This window comes from Eleutherodactylus coqui, chromosome 3 (genome assembly GCF_035609145.1).
Source record: "Eleutherodactylus coqui strain aEleCoq1 chromosome 3, aEleCoq1.hap1, whole genome shotgun sequence".
NCBI lineage: Eukaryota > Metazoa > Chordata > Amphibia > Anura > Eleutherodactylidae > Eleutherodactylus > Eleutherodactylus coqui.
Genome location: NC_089839.1, coordinates 298303469 through 298331304, shown reverse-complemented (window position 1 = coordinate 298331304; position 27836 = coordinate 298303469). Strand labels below are relative to the sequence as shown.

At 44.0% G+C, this 27836-nt stretch overlaps 1 protein-coding gene across 2 annotated transcripts; it reads right to left on the bottom strand.

The window, feature by feature from the left end:
* Window positions 1-529: 529 nt before the first annotated feature.
* On the bottom strand, window positions 530-27836 carry SRSF11 (serine and arginine rich splicing factor 11). 2 transcript variants are annotated; one of them, XM_066597774.1, is made up of 12 exons: window positions 27519-27836; window positions 17388-17521; window positions 9515-9624; window positions 8261-8353; window positions 7663-7712; window positions 7438-7565; window positions 7264-7348; window positions 4861-4986; window positions 4671-4760; window positions 4460-4555; window positions 2919-3057; window positions 530-2810 (listed from the first exon to the last, which is right to left on the bottom strand). In XM_066597774.1, exons 1-12 carry the CDS (start codon window positions 27647-27649, stop codon window positions 2613-2615), a joined length of 1380 nt encoding a protein of 459 aa, XP_066453871.1. In that variant the 5' UTR covers window positions 27650-27836; the 3' UTR covers window positions 530-2612. The 2 variants fall into 2 exon arrangements, with proteins under 2 accessions (XP_066453871.1, XP_066453872.1); XM_066597775.1 differs by lacking the exons at window positions 17388-17521; window positions 27519-27836 and adding exons at window positions 9964-10080; window positions 12291-12427.

The window sequence follows — 27836 nt, the reverse complement described above, 5'->3', positions numbered from 1 at the left end:
TATTTAATGCACGATGTATATTACAAAGTGCATTAATATGGCCATACAGAAGTGTATAACTCCACTTGATTTCACGGGACAACCCCTTTAGTTATAGACATTAAAAAATACAGTACATTCTATGGTACACTAGGTAGCATTAAAAAATAGAACTTGTCCTGAAAAAAAAACCAAAAAAAAACCAAACCAAGGCCTCAGATAGTTACGTTGATGGAAAACCAGTGTTATGATTTTTTGAAATGTCTAGGGAAAAAAATTGAAATCCAAACAAAATAAAATAAACTGATCCTGAGTGTTTTATCCACAAACACACCAACAATCTAGTATCCACAAAGGCAGCCATCTTTACCTGATTAGTTGTGCCAACCCCCCAAAATAAGCACCAGGTACTCAGAAGTCATTAATCCTGCTCTCGCCAATGAACATAAACACGACCACTCGGTGGAGACAAGCAAACCTGTTCATGGAGAAGTCAGAAATCCTTTTCAGAATACAACCGATCAAGGTTAATAAAAACAAGAGCTAAAACTTCTGTTTATAGATTTTATTATCAAAGTTCTTCGTAAAACAAAATTTCAGGGACTGTACATCGAGATGGCACAGATTGAACCTACGCTTGTTGGATAATGAACAAAAAAGCCTTGAAAGGTTGGGGGGAAAAAAATCAGAACTAAAATGCACCAACTACTCAGCATATAATAGAATGGACTCACTACGGCACCAAGGGGTGAAGACAAAAATGAGAGTTGGAAGTCTAGAGGGAAAGAAATAAAGTCTGAAAGCATACAAACATCCAATTAAAATGCACAACATCTCTCAACACATTTACAAAAGCAAAAACAGTTACTTGTGAACAATCAGACACAAGTAGAAAGAAAACTCAGATGCTGGGAGTTGTGGATTCACAACAGCTAGAAACCGCCGCTCTACAGAAGAATCTGCAGGTCACAAAGTAAAAAACAGCTCGATGGATCCTCAAAGGGGTTTTCCCACCATACTTTAACCTGCAGTTCTGCCAGTGTGCCTTTTTCAGACCTAAATCGGCCCAATCACGTTGCAGGGGCTGATGGGCTAACAGAGGAGAATGGACTTCCTCTGCCAAACTCCTTAGCTGTCACAGTTGTTATGACTGTGGAAAAGAAGGGGTTAAAGTGATTGGAGGCAGACGTTATGATCTCCGATGTCCAAGGCTGTTGGTAAAAGCCTGGCCATTGGGAGTGCAGTTAGCATATTTTGCCATAGTCTTCTGAAGAGCCTCAACAGCAAGCAGTCAAAGGAAGTACCCTGTACAGTCACTGTACAAACACTGAAGGGTAGTCATTAGTAGTGAAGGGTATTAGAACTGTATAGGGCATAACAAGATAACTTTCTGATCGGTGGGGGTCTGACCACTGGGACTGCATCTGATTAGAAGGTCCCTGCATGAATGGCGCACAGATTGCACATGTGCACTGCTGCTCAGCGCATTTCAATGGGAGCAAGGGAAAAAGTTGAGTGCTTGTATTCAGCAATTCCAACACCTGCACAGTGGTGCGCATGTGCGACCTCTTCCCCATTCATGCAGGGACCTTCAGGACCCCAGTTCTCACGATCGGTGGAGGATCAGATCCCCACTAATCATTGTTATTTCCTATCTTGCGAATAACTTTACAACTTGGCACATCCCCCTTTAAGACAGCCAGACTGCTAAGAATGGGGGGGGCAATAGCCACACATTCGCAGTCACTGGGTCAGTAAAGAGGACAAACTTTCAACGGATGCTTGAAAATCAACAATAAATTAAATTCCGGCTGCCTGGGATAAGCATATATCTTAAGAGAAACAATATAAGAGCAGACTAGATGGACCGGGTGGTCTTTTTCCGCAGCCAATTTTCAATGGATACAGCTCAGCAAACTCTACAAGCTTTTTATGTAGTGGTCAGCGACCAGCCACTTCTCTGCAGGGACTGGGTACCTCTATTCTAAAGTTTAATGTGGGTCCCGGGAGTCAGAACCCCATCCAATGATTTCATAGCATCTGCAAGCAACATAACGATTAAGTCTATGGTGGGAAACTCCTTTAACCCAATTAGGTCTTTTTAAAAAAAAAAAAAAAAAAAAGTTAAGTTACACCTTTACTGAAGCATAGAGAAAACCCACAGAATGGAGCTGTACGACGGTTAGCGATCTACCTACGTTAGGAGGAAGCGTTTTGAAAACGTTTGACTTTCTCGCCGAGAGCGCAGAATACCATTAGTTGTGGACAGCCATGTTCTGGATACGGTGAGCTATTTTCAGTCTAGCACATAAGGAAACTGGGCATCTAAATATCAAAATGATACAACACATGCGAAGTGTAAGACGCATGCAATGTGTTTGCTAGGTTGTGTCACGTTAAAGAATTGGGGGACGTTTTTTGTTAAATTATTTCTACAGTTTCTCTTTAAAACCACACATGACAGGTTATTCACGTCAATGTTTCAGACAAACTCCTCGGTACAAACCTAATGACTTCTGTAGTTTTACATTCACCGATAGCGCTGTGCTGCAGACGACCAAATTAGAACAGTTTTAAATAGAAAATGAAAGAAAAAAAAAACATAGGAAAGAGCATTGGGGGAGGGGAAGCACTCAATCACTCATATCCATATCTTCCTCATGATGATCGTCTCCATTCACTTTGGAGTCCTTTACTGTTTCACAACTCGCTCTCTCGGTTAGGGTCTCGTTCTCCAGCGGTGGGCTGGCTTCTGTCACCATGTACTCTTCTCTCTTGTCCTTTTCACTGTCGTAACCCTGCTCCTCTTCGTCGTAGTCTCGCGTCACCTGCTTTACATGGAAAGAACAGACAGGTAAAGCTTCTGGCCAGAGACAAGTGAGCAACAATATAATCTTCTATGGAGGGGAGGGGGATGAGGTTTCCATCAGTAAACTTACTTTCACGTCTTTTTCGCTTTCGGATCTTCGCTCTCGTTCCTTCTCCTTGTCTTTGCTTTTCTTCTTTTTACTGGAGGATCTCTCCCTTTCATCCCTGTTCTTTTCTTTATCTTTATCCTTCTTCTTTTCTTTTTTATGTCTGGAATGCAAAATTATCAGTTAGTTCACGAGACAAGTACAAAATATTACTTTGGTTTTTGACTAGCGTTTTATATGAAAGATACAACTCCTCCCTCCACCCCCCCCCCCCCAAAAAAAAAAAGCCCACTTGGCAGAAGACCTACAGATTTCAGTCCACATGGACTCACAAACGCTATAAGATTAGGTGTATAACATAGGGTTTTTAAATACCAAATATTGTCCCACTACATCGCTTCAAAGACAACAGCTAACATGTTCGTCCACTTCATTAGGGTCTTAATCGGACGAGCGTGTCCAATCTTGATTGGTAAAATAAGCCTACTGATTTTAATCCAAGCATATAGCTATGCTGCATCTATATACCTTAGGCCTCCCTCACAGGCGCTTTTTGTACAGCATTTAGCACTGCTTTTTCAGCGCAGAACGCTATACAAGTCTCCCATTCATTTCAATGGTGCTGCTCACACAAGCAGCCAAAAAGCTGGCATAACGCATGCCAGCGCTGCTGAAACCGGGCTGAATATGCAGTAAACGCAGCGTTGAAAAGACGCCTGTGTGAGGAAGGCCCTGACAGATTTTTTTCCTCCTCTTATAGGCAAGATAAAAAAAAACAAAAAAAAACACACTGTACAGGAGGAGGCACACATGAGGTCATTACGTGTTCGCCGGGCTTTTGTTTTTTGCATTGATTTGAATGGGTGCCTCTCGTGCAAGAAATCTGGCCCTGTTTGCAAAGACAAAGAAAAACAAACAAAAGCCTGAAACAAGGCATCAGGGCACACTCCTCCCCTCCTGCAGGGTCTCTCTATCCACATTGGAACCCTACTACTCGGAATCCAGAAGATGCTGACTGACGTCATGCTACATTCATTGTGCACATGACCGCAAAGTCAATCACAGCTTCAGCGGATATGTGCAGTTTATGGCAAAATTTGGCAGTGTAGTCTGATCGGCACGTGAGCGCAGCCAGCATTTTCTAGGTTTCAAGCAGCAGGGTCCGTGGCTCCAGCACTTGATGGGGAGCCACTAACATAGGCAAATATGCCTCATTTCACCCCTTTCCGTTGCCGTACCCCAGAAAACCCCTTTAAAGGGTGCTTTCTCATGTAGCCAATTTGCTGCGGATTTTCCACAGCTGACAAAATCAACAGCAAATTTCGCACAATTTGGTCTGGATTTTGTCATGGATTTCACCCTTTCAATTAAAGGAGAAAAATCTGTTGTGGATCCATACCAAACTGCGCAGTAAATGGCGTGGATTTTTTCAGCTACGAAAAATCCATAGCAAATTGGCTACATGAGAAAGCCCCCTTAAGCAACTGTATTAACCCGTTTTCGACCAGAGACATAGGAAAGGTACAATGAAATCCTGCTGTTTACTCAAAAGTAAATATAAATACCGTCTAGGTGATGGAGTGCGAGATGCTTTCCTCTTAGGCGATCTCATTTTTTTAGGGGATCGAGATGCAGTACGACTCTTCCTGCGTCTCCTCTCCCTGCAAAGGAAGGAGAAAAAAAAAATGTAAAAAAAAAAACTTGAACGATCAGCTTCACAGAGATGGAAAGGGATAAGACTGGCTCAGTAATTAGTGAATCCGTGCAGCATCCTACCTGCTTGCACTCCGGGATCGTCTGCTTGTGCTGTAACTCTTAGGTGGTGTTTTAGATCGTTTTTTCTCTTTTTCTTCACGCTTTTTCTCTCTACAAGTAATACATTCAGAGTGAGATTCTACATTGGTTGAGGTCCTATACTGGCTATAACTAGAATGGTTATAGGTTTGGACAAGTGAAAGACAATTACCTGGATTTAGATCGAGAACGGCGGCTTCTGTCCCTCGAGTGAGTGCGCCTTCTTCTGGGACTCTTAGATCGTCTCCTGCTTCTGGACTTTGAATGAGATCTTCTTCTTGACCTACTTCTTGAACGTCTATAAAAATGAGAGGAGATACAAGAAACCAATATGAAACGCAAGCAGTTCACAAATGTTATCTGGGTTAGTTAGGTTTTTACTTGCATGTGCAGGGTCTCTAAGATCTTGCTCACACCCAACCATCAAGGTTAAAGGAGATTTTTATCAAGTTTATGCCTCTAATAGTACTTATCAGTTTCTGTCGTGAATGAACTGCTCTATTATATCTAGCAGGGGCTGTTGCAAGTTCTCCTGGTGAAGGGTCAGGAAGCGGGGAGACTTCACTGGTCCACACAGATGCGGGCCAACGTTGAACCGTGTTAGCTACTTAATTACGGCTTGAATAATGGTGGTAACGTAGCACAGCTCACAGGAACAGGTCAGTGCCCACTCCTACTATGCTTATCACTATCCTTAGAAGTTAGCTAGACACTAAAGGCCCATTTACACGGAAGATGATTGCTCAAAATTCGTTCAACAGATAACTTGAAAGGCAGTTTTGAGCGATCATTTTGCATAAACTACTAAGTAGTTACTCAGCTTATTAGCGTGCAAATGAAGCCTTTCGCGGAATACACATAAGATTGTGCGGTCTAAGACCACATGATAATTTTCAAGCTGGCTTGAAGTCAGCGATAAAGGAATAGTGCGCGATGGGGAACGTGTTTAGCGATAACTCAAAAGATGTGTCTAAATGGGCCTCAACTTACTACATCCTACAACGCATACGGAAGACTCCATTCTAAAATAATAAAAAAAAACAAAAAACAAAATTTTTCAGATTTCATGAGGATGTCTGGTATATTTTATTACTATACTAGCTGATATACCCGGCTTCGCCAGAGTTAATTTGGTACTGGTGTTTACGTGTTCATGCTGAAAATTTTATGAAGTCGTGCTTACTTTAGAGGAACCGAGGAATAAAATATGTAAACACATAGCGGAATCTCCTCAGGCTGCATGTACCGATGTCCCTCTGCAGAATGTGTCACCCCTCCCACCCTCCTCACTTAGGACCTAAAGAATGCTCATTCCAAATTTCACGCTTGTACGACAACGGGAAGTAACACTGCATAGGGCTGCCAATACTTTTGCACTTAGCAGTGAATAATCAAGCTGTGACCCCTTTACTTTTCCTATTTAGGACCTAAAAAGGATGCTTTTGCCACTTTTCATGTTTGTACGACACTGGGAAGTTAGAGAATTAGTGGCAACTCAGTCAGTGAGGGCTTTCACTATATATATATAAAAAAAAATTTTTTTCAGTATACAGAGAAGTAGAGATGCTGCAAAAGTGCTGGGTGATTTTCATGCGAAATATCTAACAGATTGCGATATGGTCAAATATTGCACATGAAAGTAATACATTACTTTCAATGTGTTAATTCACATGTGATTTTTCATCGGTCCGAAATTGATAGATCGCTGCAGGTCCTGCCTTTGGGAGATTCTATATCAGAATCGCTTGTTTCTTCCCATAGCAGCAAGGAAAAAATAAATAAAAAGGGTATGCATCGCACTCACATGGCGAGTGCGGGTTTTTTCCCCCAAAAAACATGTGATTTTCTAGTGCATGAAAACTGCATGTTGCAGCGATGCGTTTTTCTTGCAAATCGCATAACAAATCGCAGGTTTACCAGTGCGAAATCAGTCAGAGTATCTCAGACTAATATCACAATCGCCCGTGTGAATGAACACTCAGGCTGTTCCTATGAAAAATCTGTATACCACCTCTAAAGAAGAGGTGTAGTGACTGCACAGGAGGGCCAACTGCTTAGCCTGCCAAGCTCCAAAAACAGAAGTTGGATCAGACAGGAATATTACTGAAGGCAGAAGAGCGATCATATATATGGGGCAAAGATACAATAAAATGCATTTCATATATCACATATCCCAATGAAAAAGGGACTATTTAAATTTTGAGAAAAGCGAATTTCTTTATAACACACACACACACACACACACACACACACACTAAAGCTGATACAAGCGATTACAATATCGGAGCAAAGGGATCATTTAGTGAACTCAGTCTGGATTTTAAAAAAATAAAATATCTTAATCTCTGCTTCATTTCATTATATACTGAATGATACCTGAGTGCTTAGAGCAGATAGAGGTCTGTAATTTAGGAGGCTCAGGCCTTTTATGCATGTGTCCCTCTTGGTGCTTTGTTTTAAAGTAATTAAGTAAGAAGCATAAGACATCGAAGACCTAATGGATGTTAAATTAAATATAAGCTACAAGATGCAGAACAAATATCCCTATGGGAAGCACTTTAAAGGTATTTCTAACCTGTGCCTGGACGACGACGGTGTTCTCCTTCTCCTGGAACGGGAACGTGACCTTGAATGTTTTTTTGATTTTTCATCCTTCTTATCTAAGATAAGAACGAAAAACAGATGTCAAAATATCACATCAGTTACTTTTACACAACAATGGGGGAGGGGAGAATGGCAAGCTACTTACCAGGCTCAATGGCAGCAGAAATAAGGGACTGGGCTTCCCGAACCCTCTTCATAGCCTCTTCAATATCTTTGTTAGAAGTGTCAGATTTCAGATTTGGTGACACGAGGCCGGCCGTCACATGATTCAGTCTAGAAAACAAGTCACAACTTAGTCAAGGAGCGCTGGAATCTACATACAGTCTATCCGAAGGAAAAAGTGCGTTACAAAGAGATGTAGATTACTTACTTTGGATCAACGGTGCTCATAAGTTTTAATAACTGGTCTGCTGCAAGTGACTAGAGATAAAGGGAAAAAAAACAAGCAGTTAAGTATAAATTAGCCCCCGGCTAGTCATTTTCCTAAACTTTACTATTATTCAACGCTCCACCTCACTAGAGAACATGGCCACACACTAACAATTTGAGGCTGAAGCGAGCGTCTAGTTGTACCTGTTCTGTTTGAATAGTTATCAAGGATGATAATTCTATTCATGACGGCAAAACAGACGGATCGCTGCATAGGATAAACAAATCCAGTCTTGTGGATGTAACGAAGGTGGCCCGCGCCTTTTGGTGCCAATCGGACATCCGCTACAGCAGATTTCTTAAACAGGGATAATTACACCCCAGTAACACAATATCAATTTTTAAACAAACTTTTCCCTTCAGTTGGCATCTGACCCCTTTTTAAGTATAAAGATGTCAGGCAGCCATCTGAAGACCAAATAGGTCCCGATTAGGGTCAGTTCTAGCATGCAAACAAATGGAGATAAACATATTGAGGTATCTACGTATTATCTCCAAGACAGAAAACAATGTTTTACAGCAAGTCAATTATTTGGTACCTGGGAGTTCAGGTTGGCTCCAGGAAGTGTAAGGGCTGCAAGTGTAGGATCCAGTGTCGGAGCCCCCAGAGCAGCAAGCGGTACAGCACCAATCTAATGGCAACAGGTAAATATTTAGTCTAACAAGTTATTAGTCAATAGTGCAGTAACATTTTAACAGCATTTCAAAAGAAACTTGACATGTCATGGCAACATATCACGCTTTGATCAGTGTGGGGGTCCAGGTGCTGAGAGCTCCTGCCGATTGCTCAAATAGAGAGAGAGAGAACAACAACTCTGCGAGTGCATCAACTACTGATGATCCATCCAGAGGATAAGGGCTCAGTTGAAAATGCCTGGAATATCCCATTTAAGGGAACTTCCCCCACTAATGACATTTATTCTTTCATTACAGAAGACTGTTTAAATGTCTGATCACTGGGGATCCAACGGCTAGGCCATCACACCCAAATGCCATGTGTGTATAGAGCAGCAGTGTGCTAGTCTCAAGATCCTTGGGGGTCTCAGCAGACAGACACCAGCAATTTGACATTAATCCTCTATAACATGGATAGGAAATACCTGTCATTACCCCTTTAATGGTAGGATAAACTCTTTGAAAAATGATATAACAAGAATATTGAGAGAAAGCTTGCTATAGATATTGCTGCCTAAACCACCATGATAAACAATGAGTTTATCCCTTCATACCCAGCGTTCAAGTAGTGGGATACAGCTGAAACAATAGTATCAGCTGTATCCCGCTGTGAATTTCTGATAACGCTCATCAATGTCTTTCAGCATGCACTCCGAGCAGGGCCGCTTGTCTTCTGCATCAAGCTGTTTCCCGCTCAAAGTGCCTGGCTGTTATACAGCCAAGCGCTCCGAGCGGAGGATGCAGAAGACAAGCAGGGTTGCCCCACTTGTCTTCTGCATGCAGCTGTTCTCTGCTCGGAGCGTCCGGCTGTTATACAGCAGGGTATGAAGAACACAGCTGGACAGCTCTGTTCTTTATACCCAGTCTGTTCAAAGAGCGGGAAACAGCTGAAACAATAGTATCAACTGTATTCCGCTGTGAATTCCTGATAAGGCTTATCGTTGTCTTTCAGCATGCTGAAAGACAACGATGAGCGACGGCGTAACGAAAACTGCACAATGTCATTGCAATTAGACATAACGATTATCACTCAAAAGACAGCTTTTGAGTGATAATCATTGTGTCTAAATGGGCCTTAAATCATGTATGTTCATAGTGTTGGCAAAGCATGAACTCACCTGACCCAGTGGATTTGGAGTAGGTAGAAGTCCTCCGCCAGGAAGCAGACCTGTGACTGCATTAGCTGGGGCCACAAGTGATAGGGCTTTAGCCTCATCAGGAATTATTCCTGTAGAAAAACCACATCTGTATTAGAGACGCTCCTCAGAAAAGACCGGTTAAAAAAAAACAAAAAACACACAAAGTACAAAACAAATAAAATGCAGAAAATAAAACGAACACCCAGATAAACTGTCACTGATCCATCACTGGAACTTGCTGAAAGTACTTTATCTGACTGTCATATTCTAAGCTCTAGAAACAGTTTACCATTAAAATGCAGAGAAATCATTTGACTTGCAGAATTTTTTTTTCTACAAATGGTTAAAAGATTCTAGATTAAGAAAAAGAAACTGCACAATACACACTACTTTTTGTTTTTGCGTTAACACTGCCAAGATTTCATCACCTGTACTCGATTTTTAATTCATGAACCAAACGTAAGCAAGCACAGTCGGCTCTCCGGGGATGTGCTCTCAACTTTCAAAAGCTGTTTAATGAACAACGACTCGTGTCGGCTGCTTCACTATAAAGCACACAGAAAAATCAAGATACACAAGACAAAAAAAAGGTTGATTTAGGAGTTAATCATATGGAACAGTTCACTAGAGCTCTCTTAGCATACCTACCATAAAGTGGTGTATAGATAAGAGTTTGTGGTGAGGTGTTGAAGAAGTGTGTGTTAGGATAAGGCCGATTCTCAGCTCTGAATGTCAAGTAGCACTTTTTCCTTACCTGAGCAGCAGCACTAACAGCAAAGACTGGAGAAGTATGGTCTATGAAATGCCATAATGTACCAGAGCCCATTAAAATTTATAGAAGTCTTCACAAAAGAAAGGCAGCCATTTCTGGGGACTGAAGCTATAGCATCATTTTTCCAGGCACTAATGCATGTAAAGACGTGGGTTTAAAGGGGCATTTCCATCAAATAATAGCGATAGGCCATCACTTTATAATGACATGTGGGACCCCCACCAAGCCGGAGAATGAAGGAGCCGCAGCATCCACCCCCATTCTCTTTTAACGGGGCCTTGTGCCGTACCCTGCAGTCAGGTGGCCAAGAGCCATTGTGCAGGAAACAAAAAAAAAAAAAAACAAACAAACCAAAAAGAAACAAACAAACCAAAAAAAAACCTTGGGAAGGGACGCAGAACTACACCAATGTTGTGACCCTTTTATTCTCAGGATCGAAAGGGGTCCCAGAAATCAGGCTCCCGCTGTCATTAAATGATGTCATATCCAAGTTATATATCACTTTACAGGATGGGAATATCCCCCTTTAACTATATTCGAACAGCAAAAGTGTTCTGCCTTTTCATGAAAATGGGATGAAAACAACGGAGCGCATCTCAAGCTCCAACTTACTAATGAGCTCTGCTGTGTAGCAATGCAGCACGCTCCGTTCAACACCCAGTTTTACCAGTCGCTGCCTCTATCCTTCTGCCCCCTGCAGCAGAAACACTGCCGCTACGGCTTTGTACACACAGGGAATTAATTTGGATATTAATTCTGGTGCCTTCCCGCTTTGATAAATTACTAATAATCATCATGTTAAAACTCCAGCTTTCTGAAAAATTTCACATGGACCGCCGAAGTCCACCAGAGCTACTGCTCGTTAGCAATTCTCCCTCCTGGCTCTGATGTGGGCCTATTCAATCTCATGGACAAGGCTTGTGATTACAGCAAAGCCACATCAATAGTGCAGTAAAGGCCAAGTATATAAACAGAGCATGTTGGGGTGGTTGGATACCAAACTGCAGCTCAGCACCAAATGGCAGGGGACAGACTGCTAAAAAAAAGAAAAAATGCCATAAGGGCGAAGGCCCAAGAAGGTAGTCCATGTGAACCCTGCTCATTCATTATACATGTGTGTGTAGGCTGCTCTGTAAAGACTGGATACATCACATACAGAGCCTTCTAAAAGGCAGAACTCGTACAAAGTAGCCTGCATGCACATTATCAGCATTAAATGTGCATGAAATGTAACGTAATGCAAGTTAGAACTGGAGAAAACACTCAGTCCTTTCAACCACATTTCCAAAGGATAACTCATTTAAAGTGGAACTGCACTTTAAATTAAAACAAACAAAAAAAAAAAAAACACTTGACATTTCAGAGCAACATAACAAAAGTTGTGATCAGGAAGGGGGGGGGGGGGGGTCTGGGTGCCGAGACCCCTACTGATAGCTGAAGTGAAGAGGCTGCAGTGCTCACCCAAGTGCTGTGCCCTTCAGCTGCTGTTATTGCTTCTCGGCTCCTCTCAGCAGCTGAAGACGATGCATAGATGCCTATAGAAGTCTACGTGTCCATTTTCAACTGCCAAAAGGAGCCGACAAGCAACAGCATTTGGGTGAGCGCTGCGACCCCTTCAGTTCAGTGATCAGCAAGGGGTCTCAGCACACAAACTCCCACGGATCAAAACTTTTGTCACGTTGCTCTGACAGGTCAGAAGATTTTTTTTTTTTTTTAAAAGTGTAGTTACATTTTAAAGTTGCAGCAAGGAATAGTATTTCAGATATCAGAATGGTTGCCTTCCCGTTGTGGAGAGAAGATGGCTTTTTTTTTCTAAACCAGGACGTCAGTGAAAGCTACACTACTCTCAGGAAAAAGGATTTGTCTGTCCAATGCCCCCACCCAAAAAAAATCAGATCGTGAGCAAAGCAATGAAAGAAAATGGAAAGTAAAAAACAAAAATAAATAAAAAGAAACAAAATGTAACTATAGATTTGCAAATACCAGTAATTTGTCTTGGCTTAACAAAGTGCATGTCAGCATAAAACATACAACATGTACAGGGCACTTAAGAGAAACTGGACAAGCTGGAGAAGAAAACGGTTGAGTGGTATTTTCAGCAGGGCCTGGTAAATAGTTCAGGCTGAACCAGGGAAAAGAACTGTAAAACACAACAACAAAAAAGAAAAACCACTGTTAAATAAAGATCATGGTTCCTTCCACCTAAGCTGTGAGCTGTAGATTTTAAGCAAATAAGATATTACACTGCGTGTGGCAGAGAGCTGATTTCGGAGGAAGGGTGAGGGAGTCTGAGAACTTGGTGGTCTGTAGGTGTCTCACCAAACATTGCGTATGTCTATGGTATAACTCACGGGGCAGTCATGCATATGTCGGGGGTAAACCAACTTGGTCATAAGTAATAGAAAAAAAAATAAAGAAAAATATAGGAGGTTCTTATCGAGACAGCATCTAACATAATTCATGCACTGGATTATCCAGCTAGGACTCAGAACAATTTTTTTTAAAGCGCAATTGAAATAAAAAAAGTAAATACAAACTAAAAAAAATAAAAAGCAATGAGGACCCTCACCAGGTATTTTCATGCGTCATGGTTTATATTTTTACACTGCCGCTTTGTTAGAACCATGAAATACTGCGTGGATATGTTGAAATGAAAAGAAACAAAAAAGAAACAGACAAAAGAAACAAACATTAACCAGTACACCTCCAAAGACCGGCCCAAAGTCTACGTTATAGTAAAGGACAAAAGTTACTGACACATCTACCGATTCCCACCCCCTCCAAGCAACACACCAAATGACAGCAAACATAGTCCAGCTGTATAGTTAGACTTTAGTGATCGGCGGGCTACAACCTGCGGCATCACTACAGCTCCCAGCATGCACCATCAGCCACAGACTTAGGACAAGCTGAGAGCTGAAGCTTTGCAGCTACTGGAGAGTCACAGGTTGGAGACCACCGAATTACACCTAACCTTAAAAAGGGGTTATCCAGAGAGGCAGACATACTTTAATCCACTCTGAGTGTTAGTGGTACCGACACCAGGTCACGTGGTATGGACTTCTTGTCGGTTACATCAGCTCAGGGGTATGGCCGACTGGCCTGTTTTAATAATTGATCCATTCCACTTCTGTCCCTGCATTGGAATTATGGAATAAGCCAGCCAGCCCTATGAGACATTACCAACCACAAAAAGGTCCATACCAAGAGATCAGTACTGGAACCGTGCCAGATTTACAGGCGCCAGCACTAATGGACCTGGACTGTATCAAAGTAAGTATGTCTCTCCAGCTAAACCTTTAAATTAAAAGATGGTGAACTGTAACCCATTAGTTTGCAAATACTTTTTGGTCTAAATACAGAGGAGCAATTCCATCTGCCCAGCTGGCCATTCACCTGTCACTGGGAAGACAAGAGGTGATCTGCTTCATTCTATATGGGCCAGCTGATGGAGTCACTCATCTCTGGCTCCGAACAGTCCAATACGGATGGAATCACTCATGGTGCAGGTTTATACACAAGACATGTCCACAGCAAATCCGCATGTAGTTAGAAGCAGATCTGCAGCGGGTCTCACCCACAGCACAGGATGAAATCTGCAGCAATCACGCATGTAATACAAACACAATTTTGAAGTGGATTTACAGACAAATCCACAGTGTAAGATTCTGGCCCTTATACATCCTAGTAGTTAGAGTATATGCAGAGCTGGCTGCAGCACTGATTCTCTTTACACCTCAGGTCTCGTCACCACTACAGGCAAAAAAGATTTATTTCGCTTGCTTGAACAATCTGGGGTTGACTGTATTTTATTGCACCTGATTTTAGAGGAACGTAGGCAGCTTAGAATAAACTGAGTGATTATACAAAACTTTAAGAGCCGCTCCCCCACTGTCAGACTGTTACCAGATATCACCAGCCATTTGGGGGATATTTCTAACCCTCTGTACTGCGTAACATAGAGGTAGGGTGAATGTGGGCACTGGTAAGGACGACATTTATGGCCCTGCTATTATTAACATGTTAACACAAGGGCAGATATCAGAGCTTTCCACATCTGCTTTTTCCTTAAAGGGGCATTCTGGGACAATTTTACCTTTTGCTATGCATGATTGACACGTTATCAATACATGATTGGTAGGACCCACCACTCGGATCCCCAATGCAGTCAGTGCAGGAAGCACGGACCATAGTGAAGCTGCCCTGGTTGGTACTGCAACGAAGCTCCCATTGAATTCAATGGAAGCTGTGACTGCAATATCAATCCGGGCTGCTGCACTACACTCAGTACTTTCTGCTTCCTCCGGCACCAGGAATCAGCTGATCAGCGAGGATCCGAGCAGTGGGTCGCCACCTATCTTCTATTGATGACCTGTTGGTGATGAATAGCAAAAGTTAAAAATATCCAGGAATACCCCTTTAAAACATAACACATGAATCTGCATTACCCTCCATAAGTACTATAAGGCAATGATATATACGGCTTTAATAATAGGGTCTTTGTATGGGGTTTACTAATGGTGAACTGAAATCCATTGTTAAACCTTGTTTACAACTAATGTGAGGCAAAATCACGGAGCCTTGTGTTACACATTTAGGGTTCTTACAAACAAACTAAGCTAATTTTATTTTACAGTAACCACAAAATACATTTATCTGCAGATGTTAAGTGGCATTTGTGGTTGGAAATGCATCTGTTACATGCATACATTAACTATGCCAACCTATACAGTATTCTTACATAAGCGCAGCTGTGGGGTGTATGATCATTGCAAAGCAGCAACAAAAGCATCATATGAACCTATCCAATAGTGCCTGATCCATTGACTGGGTACACAGATTACTCAGACGGCCCGTAGCTGTCACATGTCAGTTCTGCTGGAAGCAGCAGCCTATTGTGTTTTCCCCGCACCTACTTTGTCTGCTGCACATCAAGACTTATTGTTCAAACAGATTACACAATTTGATGCAAGTATTGCAGAGAAGCTGAAGGTTCTGGCTATCAGGGCAAGGCCACTCGGAGTGCTTACAAGCAGCACCAGCTTGCTGTTTGCCGCAGTTTTCAAACTGCATGCTAAAGGGACCCTCCGCTCCCGGAGACAAAATCTGTCTGGAAAGATCCGTCTGCTCCTGGGGCTCCTCTGCAGCGTCTTAAAATGCTGCATTGCTCCCGTGACCGATGCAGACTGTGTATTAGTGGTCCGGGACTGAATCGGCCAGTGATGCTCGGCGTGTAATGTTTTAGACTACAGATGCACCACCAGCGTTCAGTGTGTCTGGGTAGTCTAAAAACCGCCACAGGGATCGTAGGTCACCATAGAGTGCCCCAAGAACAAACAGGCAGACCCATGTCCGAATGGGGAGAAAGGAGGACACCAAGCAATAACCCCTCCCCAATCCTTGGACAAAGTTTGTCCTGGGACAAAAAGGGTCCCTTTAACTGCTAGTGGTTTTGCAGGTAAAAAGTTTTACCCATATAACTGCTTGGGTATTATCAAGTGTAGTTCTTGGCTGTGTCTGGGGCACTCTGTGCAGCCTGACCCTAAAGCCTTTCCCAAAATAAAAGCAGTAACCTCTTAGTAGTCATCAGGTCAGCACTCTGCATGCTACATTGAATGACTACATCTGCCAGCTTAAGGAGTGTTCCCAGAGCTAACTTATCACCTATCCACAAGATAAGTGAAAAAAGTGTCATCAGTAGGGGTTTCACCGCAGGGAACCCCACGGCACCCTAAAACAGTGGTCCAGTGTATCCTTCCTCACTGCAACCCTTGCAGGGAAAAGGTGTTTGAATGAAACTGCATCTGAGCATGTGCACTGCTGCTCCATTCATTTCAATGCCAAAGACAGTCAAACACTTTCAGCTATCTCCAGCAGTCCCACTAAAACGAAAGAAGCAGTAGTCCATCCCAATAGCCTATTTTGTGGCTAAGTGATAAGTCAATTCTAGAAATACCCTTTTAAAAAGGGGCCTCAAGCAACAGCTCAGTCACATTTTAGGATTTAAACATTTTCGAATATAAATAAGGACAGAAATACAGAGCCGTGAATGAGTAGAACGCACTGAGCGCACTCACATTGCAGACCCCAGGAGGAAATCTTGGGCATCTCAACCGCAAGTGCATAGTCCATGGAGAAGGGGAGCATGCGCAGAACTCCATGTACATACGCCTCATCCATGGACGCACTTTATGTAAGCAAACCCATGATTGGCCGATCTAGTGCAGAGCTCATAAAACCAAACAACATGATAAGTGTCAACATAACAGTAATACCTATTCAGGCTATTATATTGCCCCCATGAGATCAATACCGCTGCAAAGAAACTGCATGTCAGTTAAGAACAATTCCCTCAATAATGGAAATACAAAGAAAACATCTAAACTAACATGCCCAATGAAAAACAAAAAAAAAAGAAAAAACAAACAGATAAAGCCATACATGTACGTGTAAAGAAAGAGCACGTCAGTAACGAGTAGTTACACCATGAAAAACACTTGGGGACGCGAGTGCTTGCTGGCGTCTAGTTAATGTCTACAATCCCCTGAAGCAGAAGAGGACCCAGTTTTTCTGCCATCAGGAAGGGCTTTGCAAATGCCTTCTCCACTACAAAAATCACACACACAAATAACAGAGAAGAGAGTTTATTATTTTGCAAATCATGTGAGGTATAGAAGGATGCAAAACTTGAGAGGGAGAGAGGAGAATTAAATGCCCTACACCCATTCTGCACCTTGAAAAGTTACAGACTTACAAATACACCACAACTGATCCGTGGTACACCTGACTCATCATTGCAGACCGCATATTAAACGAGGACTTCTATGGGACTGCAATGCAGTTCCAGATAGTATATATATAGCAAGAACATTTAAATACAGAATTTCACTAATGGGAGTTACAATTTAAGACTACATCTATAAGAGACTGACATACAGTACTTAATGCTCATAGTATACCAGGGATCACCAGTAAAAACACAGAGGTTGAAGCATGCAGACTGTGCTCATTCAAAACCTAGAAAAGATGCCCTCTACCTCTTCTTGTGGAACAACGTGAATAAGGAAGTGGTGTACTAACCTTCTGCGTACGGCACCACGATCAACGCTCGGTCCACGAACACTGTGTTGGTCAAGTGCTGAGCAACCACGGCAGAGTCTGGATCATGGAACTTTACAAAACAGACACGAGATGTTACAGGCAAAGGAGAATCACTAAAAAAAGGAAAAGGAGAAACCAAGGTGAATGCATGATTATAGGAGCAGGACGTGGGAAGAACTTTGTATGCAACATACAAGGCATCGCTCCCACTTACAGGGTGATATGTGACACATTACTCACCTCCCAGCACAGATTTGCATCTTACAAACTACTTAAAAAAAAACAAAAAAACAGGAAGAGTTTTGATGGAGATTGCATTTCCTGCCTCTGGATGGACAGGATACATAGATAGAAAGCAATGTCTGTGTCACATCCATAAGGACAGGTCGAGCATACAAGGCCTCCGTGTATGTAGTGGTACTTAAATAATCAGGGTGATTGACATCCCGTATATGCTCGCTTTCACTGCATCTATGGGACCCATTTGTCTTAAAGAGATCCTCTGGCCCTTGACAAACACCAATGGCTGCACCGCTTCTCTGACTACTTTATACGCTGGTAGTCCGAGATACTCTATGCTACTCTTACCGGCCAGTGTTGCTTAAATGAGTAGCACATACAAATCAAAGCACCTTGTAGTGTCTTAGGCGAACGTAGCATACTAAGGCCTCATGTCCACGGGCGGATTTGGTTTGTGGAATCCACAGGTGACCCGCAAATCAAGCTGCGCATAGGGATACATGGGCGTCTGCAAATGCATTAACCCTTTGCAATCCAGTTTTGGATTCAGGGTTTTCTCTTTCTACCATTATACAACGGTACCATCTTCTGGCTAGAGGCAGTACTGCAGTATGGGACATGCTGGAGAGGCCCCCCGACAACAGAGCGGCCAGTAATATACAGTAAGAATACCCTGCCTGATGTATTCTGACATCGGAGCTGTACAGCCTTCAATAAGAATGTCTTTAGACGTCAGACAGTGGATTGGAAAGGGTTAAAGCACGCAGATTAGTTTTGCGGGCCTTTTGGTCAGAAAAACAAATCGCAGCACGCTACATTTTGCTGCGGATTCCATTGAGGTCAATGGCAGCGGCCCGTCTGTATATCAATTGCGAGAAAGCAGGAGTTAACATTTTTTTTAAAGTACTGCGCATGTGAACAGCGCTTGCGCACACATCTGCACTGAAAAAGAAAAAAGAGCCGGAGGGGACGCAGGAGACCTGCACACGTCAATATGTGTCCTCGGCTGCGGGCATCCACATGTAGAATGCGCCCCACCTGTGAACATGAGGCTGAATGCACAGGGTGCATCAAGCAGTCAGAGAAGTGGTGCAGCCATCTGGTTTTGTCAGGACCGGAGGATTGCTGCAAGGCCTAATATCCACGGCACGCAGTGCACCCGCCACGGATCGGAGCTTCAGATCTGCAGCGGGTGCACTGCGGACCGTGTTAAAAATTATTTTTTAATAATTGCGGGTGGTCGCGGATTCTGTGTTTTTTCCACACTGGTGTACGCGGATTTGTATTGCAGATTCCGTGCAGAAATTAAATTTTAAAAAATGGCAAAAGAAATCAAACTCCTTCCAAGCCTTTTCTCCACCTCCCTAATTACTTCTAACCTTCAAATGCATCGCCGAGGATCCGAGACTCCCGTAGACTTCAATGGAGCAAGATCCAACCAGAATCCGCAGTGAAAATGGAGCATGCTGCGGTTTTAAATCCGCGCAGATAGTAAATAAATACCATAAAATCAAATCCGTGGACTTAAAATCAATCGCGGAAGCGCCATTCATTTATATGGGCAGGAAATCCGCAAGCTCAAATCCGCCCGTGGACATTGGGCCTAAAACTGTAATCACATGCGGTTTTTGAAGCAGTTCTGTGAACCAGAAATGGGCAGAAATGAAAGTTAAGCACTTAAAGAGCTGTCGTTACCGCTGGATTCACTTCTGGTTTTTGATTTAATAAAAAACCTGCGTGTTTCAAGCAGAAGTGTTTCCTATACATGTCAGCCACTATCTGGTCCCTGAACTTGTCTAACCGGACCCTAAAATCTGTAATATGGGAATGCTCACACGTGACAGATTTGTGACAGTGGGGAAAAATCTGCAGCAAATCCGCAAACGTAACTACCCTGCTCAGCCTGTGCGCCATTCTAAAATGCCCAAGTAGCTCTACAATACCGGACAAGTGACTGGCATAAACAAGGCTGTATACTGTTAGAGATGAAACAAATAATGGGCGATATATGCTGGGATATCATCTTATAGCTATCAAATCCATCATATTACGCTCCACAGTGCATGGTGGGATTTACATCACTGAAATGTATTTAATCCTATATAAGCCATGTCACATCTAGGCATCATCAGACAGCCGTAGGATCTCGGCATTTCACACGGCTCTGCTTCACTTTACAGGATTCTTTTATTACAATCTATACTAAGAAAAAAAAGAACGCACACAATACACAAACCACGAGGTGCATGTAAAGAAAGACCGGCAGCTCGAGACCCGAATAAAGCTTCTTAAGTACAATAGACAGTATAAAGCAACATTTGAGGTTTGGCAGTAATGAACAGCAGGTACTAGCATTGCTGAACAAATGCCCTGACTGGCGCAGCCGCCCTCTGTACTATAAGGCCGTGTACCGCCGCTCATACTGACAGCTTCCATTGTGACCAAAATACATACAGCAAGTGTAGGTGCAACCTATAGGAACACTCCAGAATACTGGGCCTCACCTCCCTGGTCTGCCCGCCTCATGTGCCTTGTGACCATGAAAGCTGAACTCGGCTGTTATGGGCAGTGCCATTTGCACAAGCTTTCATCCAGACCTCAAATTGGGTTTTCAAAATCTTCATATACCAATATTGTAAAGTCAATCGAAACTACCAGAATAAGAGCTGGTCCGGGACAAAATACAGTAGTACTGGCCAGGGTAGCACAAACGGTCGGGTAGATCTGCCCTTGCTTGAGGCATGTAAACAATGCAGTGCAGCAAAAATCACGTTAACTGTATACTGTGGGTCAGTGTGATCACAGGGATACAAAATGTATACCTTTTTTGTTGTACTACTTTTAAAAACGTAGAAATATATAAATACACACAAAAATGGCTGTCATCTTCTGGCCACCGTAACACTTGTTTTTTATCGATAGAGCTGTGAAGGCTCGTTCATTTGTAAGGCGACCTGCAGTTTCTATTGGAACTATTTTGGGGCACATAACACTTTTTTATATATTTTTTTTTCTTGCAGGAGGTATGACCTAAAAAGTGATATTCTGGCGTTGTGTATTCTTTCTGACAGCGTGTCCAAGGCGTTGCCTGCAGCGTATGGAAGCTGATCCATAAAAATGCCCCTCACATCTGATGTAGATCTACATCGCATGTCGCCAAAGGGTTAAAGTGGATCTGTTCCCATAATATTTTGCACTTTTTAAAACGACCCTCGGGTTTTGGGACAAAATTCTGTTCCAAGACAAGGAAGCGGAGTATATTACCTGCAGCTCTTCTCTGTTAGTGTCGGGCTCTTTTTGGCCTCGGCAATGTTTTAACTACCTAATGCACACTGTGCACTGCTGATTGGCCAGCGCTGATCACATGAGAAGCTCTGGCCAGGAAAATTAAAATAGTCTAAAGATTGCATTAGCCAATCTGGATGGAAAAAAAAAAAAAAGGATGCAGAACCAGCAGAGGAGAGGGACGTCGGAGAAGAGCAACTGCAGGAAATGTACCCCTCGCCCCCTCTGGCATCAGGGCATTAGCCCAAACAGCACAATACACAATCCCATCCATAGCAGCATACACAGAATACGGCAGCCTCCGTTCTGATGAGCGCATCCTCTAGCACGTATCTGCCTACATACAGCGATGAATCAATGCTGAGGGGTTGGAGCTCCCAGGCACACTGCAGTATTAGTCAAAAACCAACAATACTGTTTTTGCACTGTTCGAGCCATTAAGTCAGAGCCGGTCCTCTTGTACCCTGCGGAATCCATATAGTTACAGGAGGTTATAGACAGTGAACAGAGACGTGATCAGAAGGAATATTCCTACAGTCAACACTAAGAAGGACGATCCCTGACAGAACCTTAATATTAGGTTTGGATAACAGTCAATAAGCAAAATAAGGCAGAACAGAAATAAGTATCAATACACCAAACCCATAAAATGTACAACAGGGGCCGCAGAGGCTCATGCATACAGCGTTATAGGACTGGGAAACCCAAAAATACAACATCCAGAACGGGCGACTTCATCTCTCCTTCTGTATCAGTTTTAGTAAATATGCTTTCTACCCATCATAGATTGGATCTACACATCAACCTACAAACTAAGGCCTTGTGTCCACGGGGAAAATGGATTTAAAAACCATTTTCTGCGGTTTTCCCACACGGACGGCTTCCATTGAAGCCAATGGAAGCGGTCCAATCCACAACAGCGCCGATGACACAGTGGCTGTCCCGCAGATCCGCAGGACTTTTAAAAAAATAAATAAAAAGCGGCACGGAACCCCCGTGTTCTGAGCATATCCACCGTGCAGACAAAAGAAGATCCGGCTGCAATGGAAGAGACCTGCGCCACATCCGGACAGGTGAGTAAAATGTCATTCTTGACCTCATCTCTGCGGGCACAGCTGGAATCTTTCCTGAGCTACATTTAACAGCATTTAGGAGATATGCTTTACAGCAGCCTCATGGGCCATTCACATGGACTGTTCTAGACATGCTCTTTGACCTTCCGGGGTCATTGTGTCGGGAGGGGAATAGTCACAGCTTATACCTGTTGTGAATGGTGGGTCCTCTGTTCTCTACATCTAGGTGTTACCTCAGTGTAATCCGGCCTGTGATGTGAATGAGATGACGGCTGCAAAGCTTTCTCTATGGACTCGGAAATAACAGACTAGTATTAGGCTCTGTGGTCAGGTTAAAAAAAAGATTTTACGATTTCATTCTAATTATAGATTTGATCAAAATATAGAAAAAATTTTTTTTTTAAATTATGTTGAGCACAAAGATCTGGTTTATATAAATAGGTCATTTTCTGATGACATTCCCTTTAACTCCTTCAGACCACCAACAGTCTGACATTTCGTTTTCTGTAGAGAACGCTCATCTTCACAGGTCAGATTACATTGAAAGATAACACCTATAAATATAAAAAAAACAAACAGGATCTAACATTCATAATAGGTGATCGTCACAGCTCACCTCCTCCCCCTCCCTGTACAGGTAACAAAACATGCTCACTACCCCCATAGAAATCAATGGGTCCCCTCCCGTTTATTGTCTCTATGGACTAGAAACAGAAAATCTGAGGATCAGCCTCATATTCTGTGGTCGATGCGTTAGCAAAAAAGTGTGTGCATACACGAAAGGTCCTTATACACGCAAAGATAATCTTTCAAAAGGCCGAAAGATTAAAGGATTTAGCCATGTAATTGCATGGCCATTAACACTTTAATCATCTTCATTTGCATGTAGAAGGATCTTTTCCCTCCAAAACACACACCCAGCTGAGTAAATATCTTGCATTGCTCTCCTAGCAGCAGAGTCTACAGTGTACTGGTAGGTATGCAAAGCAAAACCCCAGGAGTGCGCCGTGTATCCTGCAGTCTTGTGAAAGATGAGCCAAATGCATTCACATGGAATAGGTTTGCTCAGCCTTTCAGCAAACGAATGATTGATTTTATGCGGAGAAAAAATCCATCACTCAAACGGAAAGGCACGATGCCCGTGTTTACATGTAACGATTGTTCATTTTCAGCCATTTGGGCGACTTTGAGTAATAATTGTTGCGTGTAAAAGGGCCTTAAGGTTATTCATGCAATGCGGATTTTTTGTGGAAATCACTACAGAAAAAAAACAAAAAAAAAAAACAACCCGGCAACAGAAGTGACTTACAACAGATGACGAAACCCACACCACGTCCACGATCTGCACAGATTTGGCCCCTACACGTGGACGGTGGTTTTGCTGTAAATTGCTGCACAATCTGTACTGAAAACCTGCAGCATGTGAGCGCACCCTAACGATCTGCCAACATTTACATCGCTCCATGTGGGAAACCCCACATCGAATGTCACAACTAAAACTGAGAATGGAAAAAAAAAAAAAAACTGGCGCAGATACGGTGCGATTGTCATAGCTGTGAGAGCAATTAACACTTGGCTGATAATCCCCCACTGACCCCGCGGAGGACAATGACTCCTCCGGGCTTACATAACAGAAGAGGAAGCACTGTGCAATGCAACCTGCTGGAAGGGGCCATTTACACGGACGCATCGCCCAAACAAACCAATCTGAGTGATAATCGTGCGGTGGAAATGCACAAAAACCGCTAAGGCCTCATGTCCACGGGCAAAATAAGAATTAAAATCTGCAGCGGATCACCCGCATGCGGATCCGCATGCCATAGGGATGCATTGACCACCCGCGGGTAGATAAATACCCACAGATGGTGAATAAAAAAGAATGGAGCATGAAAAATTCCAGACCATGCTCCATTTTCAGACCAAAATCAGAACATACTCACCTGCTCCGGATCTTGCCTTGTTCGCAGCTTCATCGTCTCTCCGTCGCGGCCGGATCTTTAATCTTCGGGCCGGCGCATGCGCGTGGCACGCAACCGACGAGCCGTGCACATCCGCCGGGCCGAAGAAAGAAGATCCGGCCGCGACGGAGAGAAGATGAAGCCGCGACGAAGGGAAGATCTGGAGCGTGCGAGAGGTGAGTTCTTATTTTCAGTGCTCATGTCCGCGGGGCAGGCGGGACCCGCTGCAGATTCTCCGTGGAGAATCCGTAGCAGGCCTGATTTCCCCGTGGACATGAGGCCTAAGTGTTCACAGGTTTCTAAGCTGACTTTCCAGTCAGCTTAAAAACCCATCGCTGGATCGCAGTTCAGTGGAAATGCTCTCCGCTTCACCTACAAGGTGCATCGCTGAGCGAGAAGCTTGCGATACAGCGGTGAAGTCTGTGCGTGTAAACGCTCTACAGGAGCACTAATAACCATAGATGTGATGTCAGTGCTGGTGTAGTCGTTTACCTGTGTAAGAGGGCCATTAATCTCCAATATACTTGTTTCTTTGCTATTTATCAAGATCTCTGCTTGCTGCCAATGAATGGGAACAATATCGCCTAGATCCAGAGATATAAATACTGCATGTTTTAGTCATCCCACAAGTATAAAACGGATCAAACCCTCCCGCCTGACGCGCCCATAGACTAGAATTGGTAAGAGGGAGAAGTTTATTTGCATACATATTTGTGGGATAGAGGGCAGCGCTGCGCTCTTCTGCCGCAGACAATATCCTCACTGGACTTATTCTTACATCACATCCAAAAGAAAACGAAGGACCTCCCTCCCAGCAGCGCTGGGTTTTTACTTTTGTCCACAGCTCCACGCGGACGGTAGTGGAGTTTAGCATACCTCATCATGGAAAAATCGCACCGCCATCAAAAGGATGCCTGCGGGGCTCCACTGAAAACAATGGGAGCGTTATACCGTCAGAATGCCGCACTAATTGCCACAATTCTCCGCAATCAGATTAGGCTGACCTGCGAACAGTCTGCGGCTCCTGCTCCAGGGCGGTGGAGCTCCGCCGCGGGGTACCAAAACGCCCGTGGACAGGGGGCCTTACGTTTGTTACAGGGAATGCCTGTGCTTCTGAATCGTTTCGGACCCCATGTTTTTAATACTCTCCCACTTCCCCCCGGCACAATATTCTGACATTTCAGGTCGCTGCACAAGTCTATGATGGCGTGTGAGCGATGGAATCTTGGAAGAATCACACTTTCGCGCTGAGCGCGATCTTCAGAGTGGGATGGGGAGAGCAGGCGAGTATTAAACAAACTACTCCCCCCCCCCCCCCCCCCCGTCTGAGGCGCCGGCGTCCCTTTAAGCCAAGCGAGTTACGTCGCATTACAGAAGGATTAGGCTTTTCTCACGTAACACCAGGCTGACGGCCGGCATGTGAGACGCGCAGACGAACGTGTAACCCGCGTGCATTTAGAAGCGTGTGAGTTCGTAGATCGCACGCTCGATGGGTTTGTCTATTTTTTTTAGATAAAAACCTTCTGTTTTCGCTGTGAACATTTTTTTTTTTGCCCTTCAGGCCATTTGATGACATCACACGTTGGAGGGCTCAGTCACACGGGTGTAAATACGCTGCGCGTCGTTTACGGGCAAAAAACGGAGTGTATATACGCAATTTATTTAAATGGGGTTTTTCTCACATTTGCATATTTTTCATGCAATTTTCAGTCGCGTGAAGAAATACGCGGTGTGCGCTATGGTGTCGCGCATTACACACCGACATAGGCCACGGAAGCGAATGGGACAGCGCAAATGAGCATTAAACATGTCTGCACACCGGGGACTTGCGCTTTACACGAAGGGGCTTTCTGGACATTTTTTTTTTACGAGTTTGATGAGCGCCGCCGGACCCCCTCCAGCCCGCTAAACAAACACAACCCTATGCATGAATTACGTTCAGCCCACTGTAGCCTGCGGGTCTGTTAACCCTTTCAGGACCATACTTGATTCTAGTGAATTCAGAGGCAGTTTAACCCCTTACGGACGCTGTTTTTTTTTGTTAGATTAATTTTTCCTCTCCACTTTCACAAAATCATCACTTATTTACCCGTTTTTTTTGTAGTTTTCCACGTTACCGTATAATGTAGTGAAAGGCTTAAAAAGTGGGGGAAAAAGGAGGTGAAATGGGAAAAAATACCGGAATTCAAACATCTTTGGTCTCATGTTTTCATTTTACAAACTGCAGCAAAAATACCGCGATGACCGTGTCCTGTGGATCGGCGCGATTACGGCGATAAATGAATATACGAGTTATTTCTTTCCCCGCTGCAAATTATCTGAGAAAAAAATATATATAAAACACTTTTTCGACCGCCAGAATTTTTGATTCACTTTCTATTCAATTTTTTTTCTTGGGGTTACAAAAAAAAAACAGAACAACAAGTGCGATTCTGTGAATTCCCCCCGACATTCGTCGCAGCAGACATGTTGCGTCACTGCCATCGATCAGACTTACAGACTCGGGGATCCCAAACAGGTTTTTCACTTATCGCTTTTTTTTTTATTATAAAAAAAAAACTTTTTTCCTGATTTTTAATTTCGTTTTTATCCCCCACGCGGCGCTCGGACTTGCGATCCTCCGATCTCTCCTGCAGCGTTACACTAGACCCCCTGACAGACGCTCGGAGGATGCACAATCCGCTGCGCAGCACCTCGCCATCACAGCCCGCGATGTAAAGACGCAGTAGAAAGGTTAAGGCTGGGTTCACACAGGGCGGATTACCGCCGGAAATCTCGCGGTTTGGCCGCAGTAAAAAACGCAAGATTCCCGCCGGGAGAACCGCCGCGGTTTTGAAGCGGCCCGGCCGCTTGCTTTTCCGTTGCGGCCGGCGCTCCCACAGAGGAGAGCGTGGCCGCGACAAAAAAAGGAAAGGTAAATAGACCTGCTGCATCTTCTGACTTACCGCAGCGGATCGGCCGTCCCGTGTGGACGCGGTTTCTGAGAAGTCTCGTCCACATGGCTGGCTTATTCCGAGATTAGCGGCAAATCCGCCCTGTGTGAGCCCAGCCTAACTGGCGGAATCGGCATTCAGGCGGAGGCGAGAAGCGGCTGCATTATACGGAGCGGGACGAATACAAACCCCGAGCGCGCCGGATGTAACTTTACGTCCCGGGTCATTAAGGAGTTAAAACTAGGTGACAAATACGTCCCGCGCTCTAGGGGGGAAACCGCATATCTTTTACGGATGTCCATATGGCAGCGCAGACGAGTGCCGAGATCACACAATACCCGCCACAACCGCCCCGCGGGCCAGACACCGCCACACACACACACATATATATATATATATATTCTTACTGTAAGTATATACATATTGATGAACCCCCCCCCCCCGTTGCCATAGTAACACGTCAGGCGATCTCTACAGCCGCCTGTACCACAGAGGGACTACAAGTCCCAGCAGCCCCCGCGCGGGATTCACCTCACGGAGGCCTCCGCTGCCGCCGGCCGTGAGGTAATCCGCCATCTTGTCCCCCCGCGCGCGCCATGTTCCCCGCTCGCGGCCACTTACTCTGGCGGGAAGAGCCTCAGCTCGTCGATCTTCCCCAGGAACCCGAAGAGGGTTTTCATCTGCTCGCTGCTGGCGCTGGGGGAGACGTTCGTCACCTGGATCACGTCGGTGCTGCTGCTGCCGGAACTCATTTCCGAGCCTCCTGCTTTAACACATTAAATACGGAAACAAAAAAAACAGAGTGACAGAGAGGATTAGTAATGAGGACGAGCCTGTCCGGCGCCGGGAGCAGCCGCCTCACTTTACGGACAGCCGCGCAGCCGCCGCCGCCATCACACTACTACAACGAGCTGACTGGGCCGCAGTATCCCACAATGC

Coding starts and splice junctions, on each gene's coding strand:
- SRSF11 (XM_066597774.1), bottom strand. CDS start 27,649: ATGAGTTCCGGCAGCAGCAGCACCGACGTGATCCAGGTGACGAACGTC. Junction 17,522..27,518: donor CTGAGGCTCTTCCCGCCAGA/GTAAGTGGCCGC, acceptor TCCTTTTTTTAG/TGATTCTCCTTTGCCTGTAA. Junction 3,058..4,459: donor CGCACTCCATCACCTAGACG/GTATTTATATTT, acceptor TTTGCATTCCAG/ACATAAAAAAGAAAAGAAGA.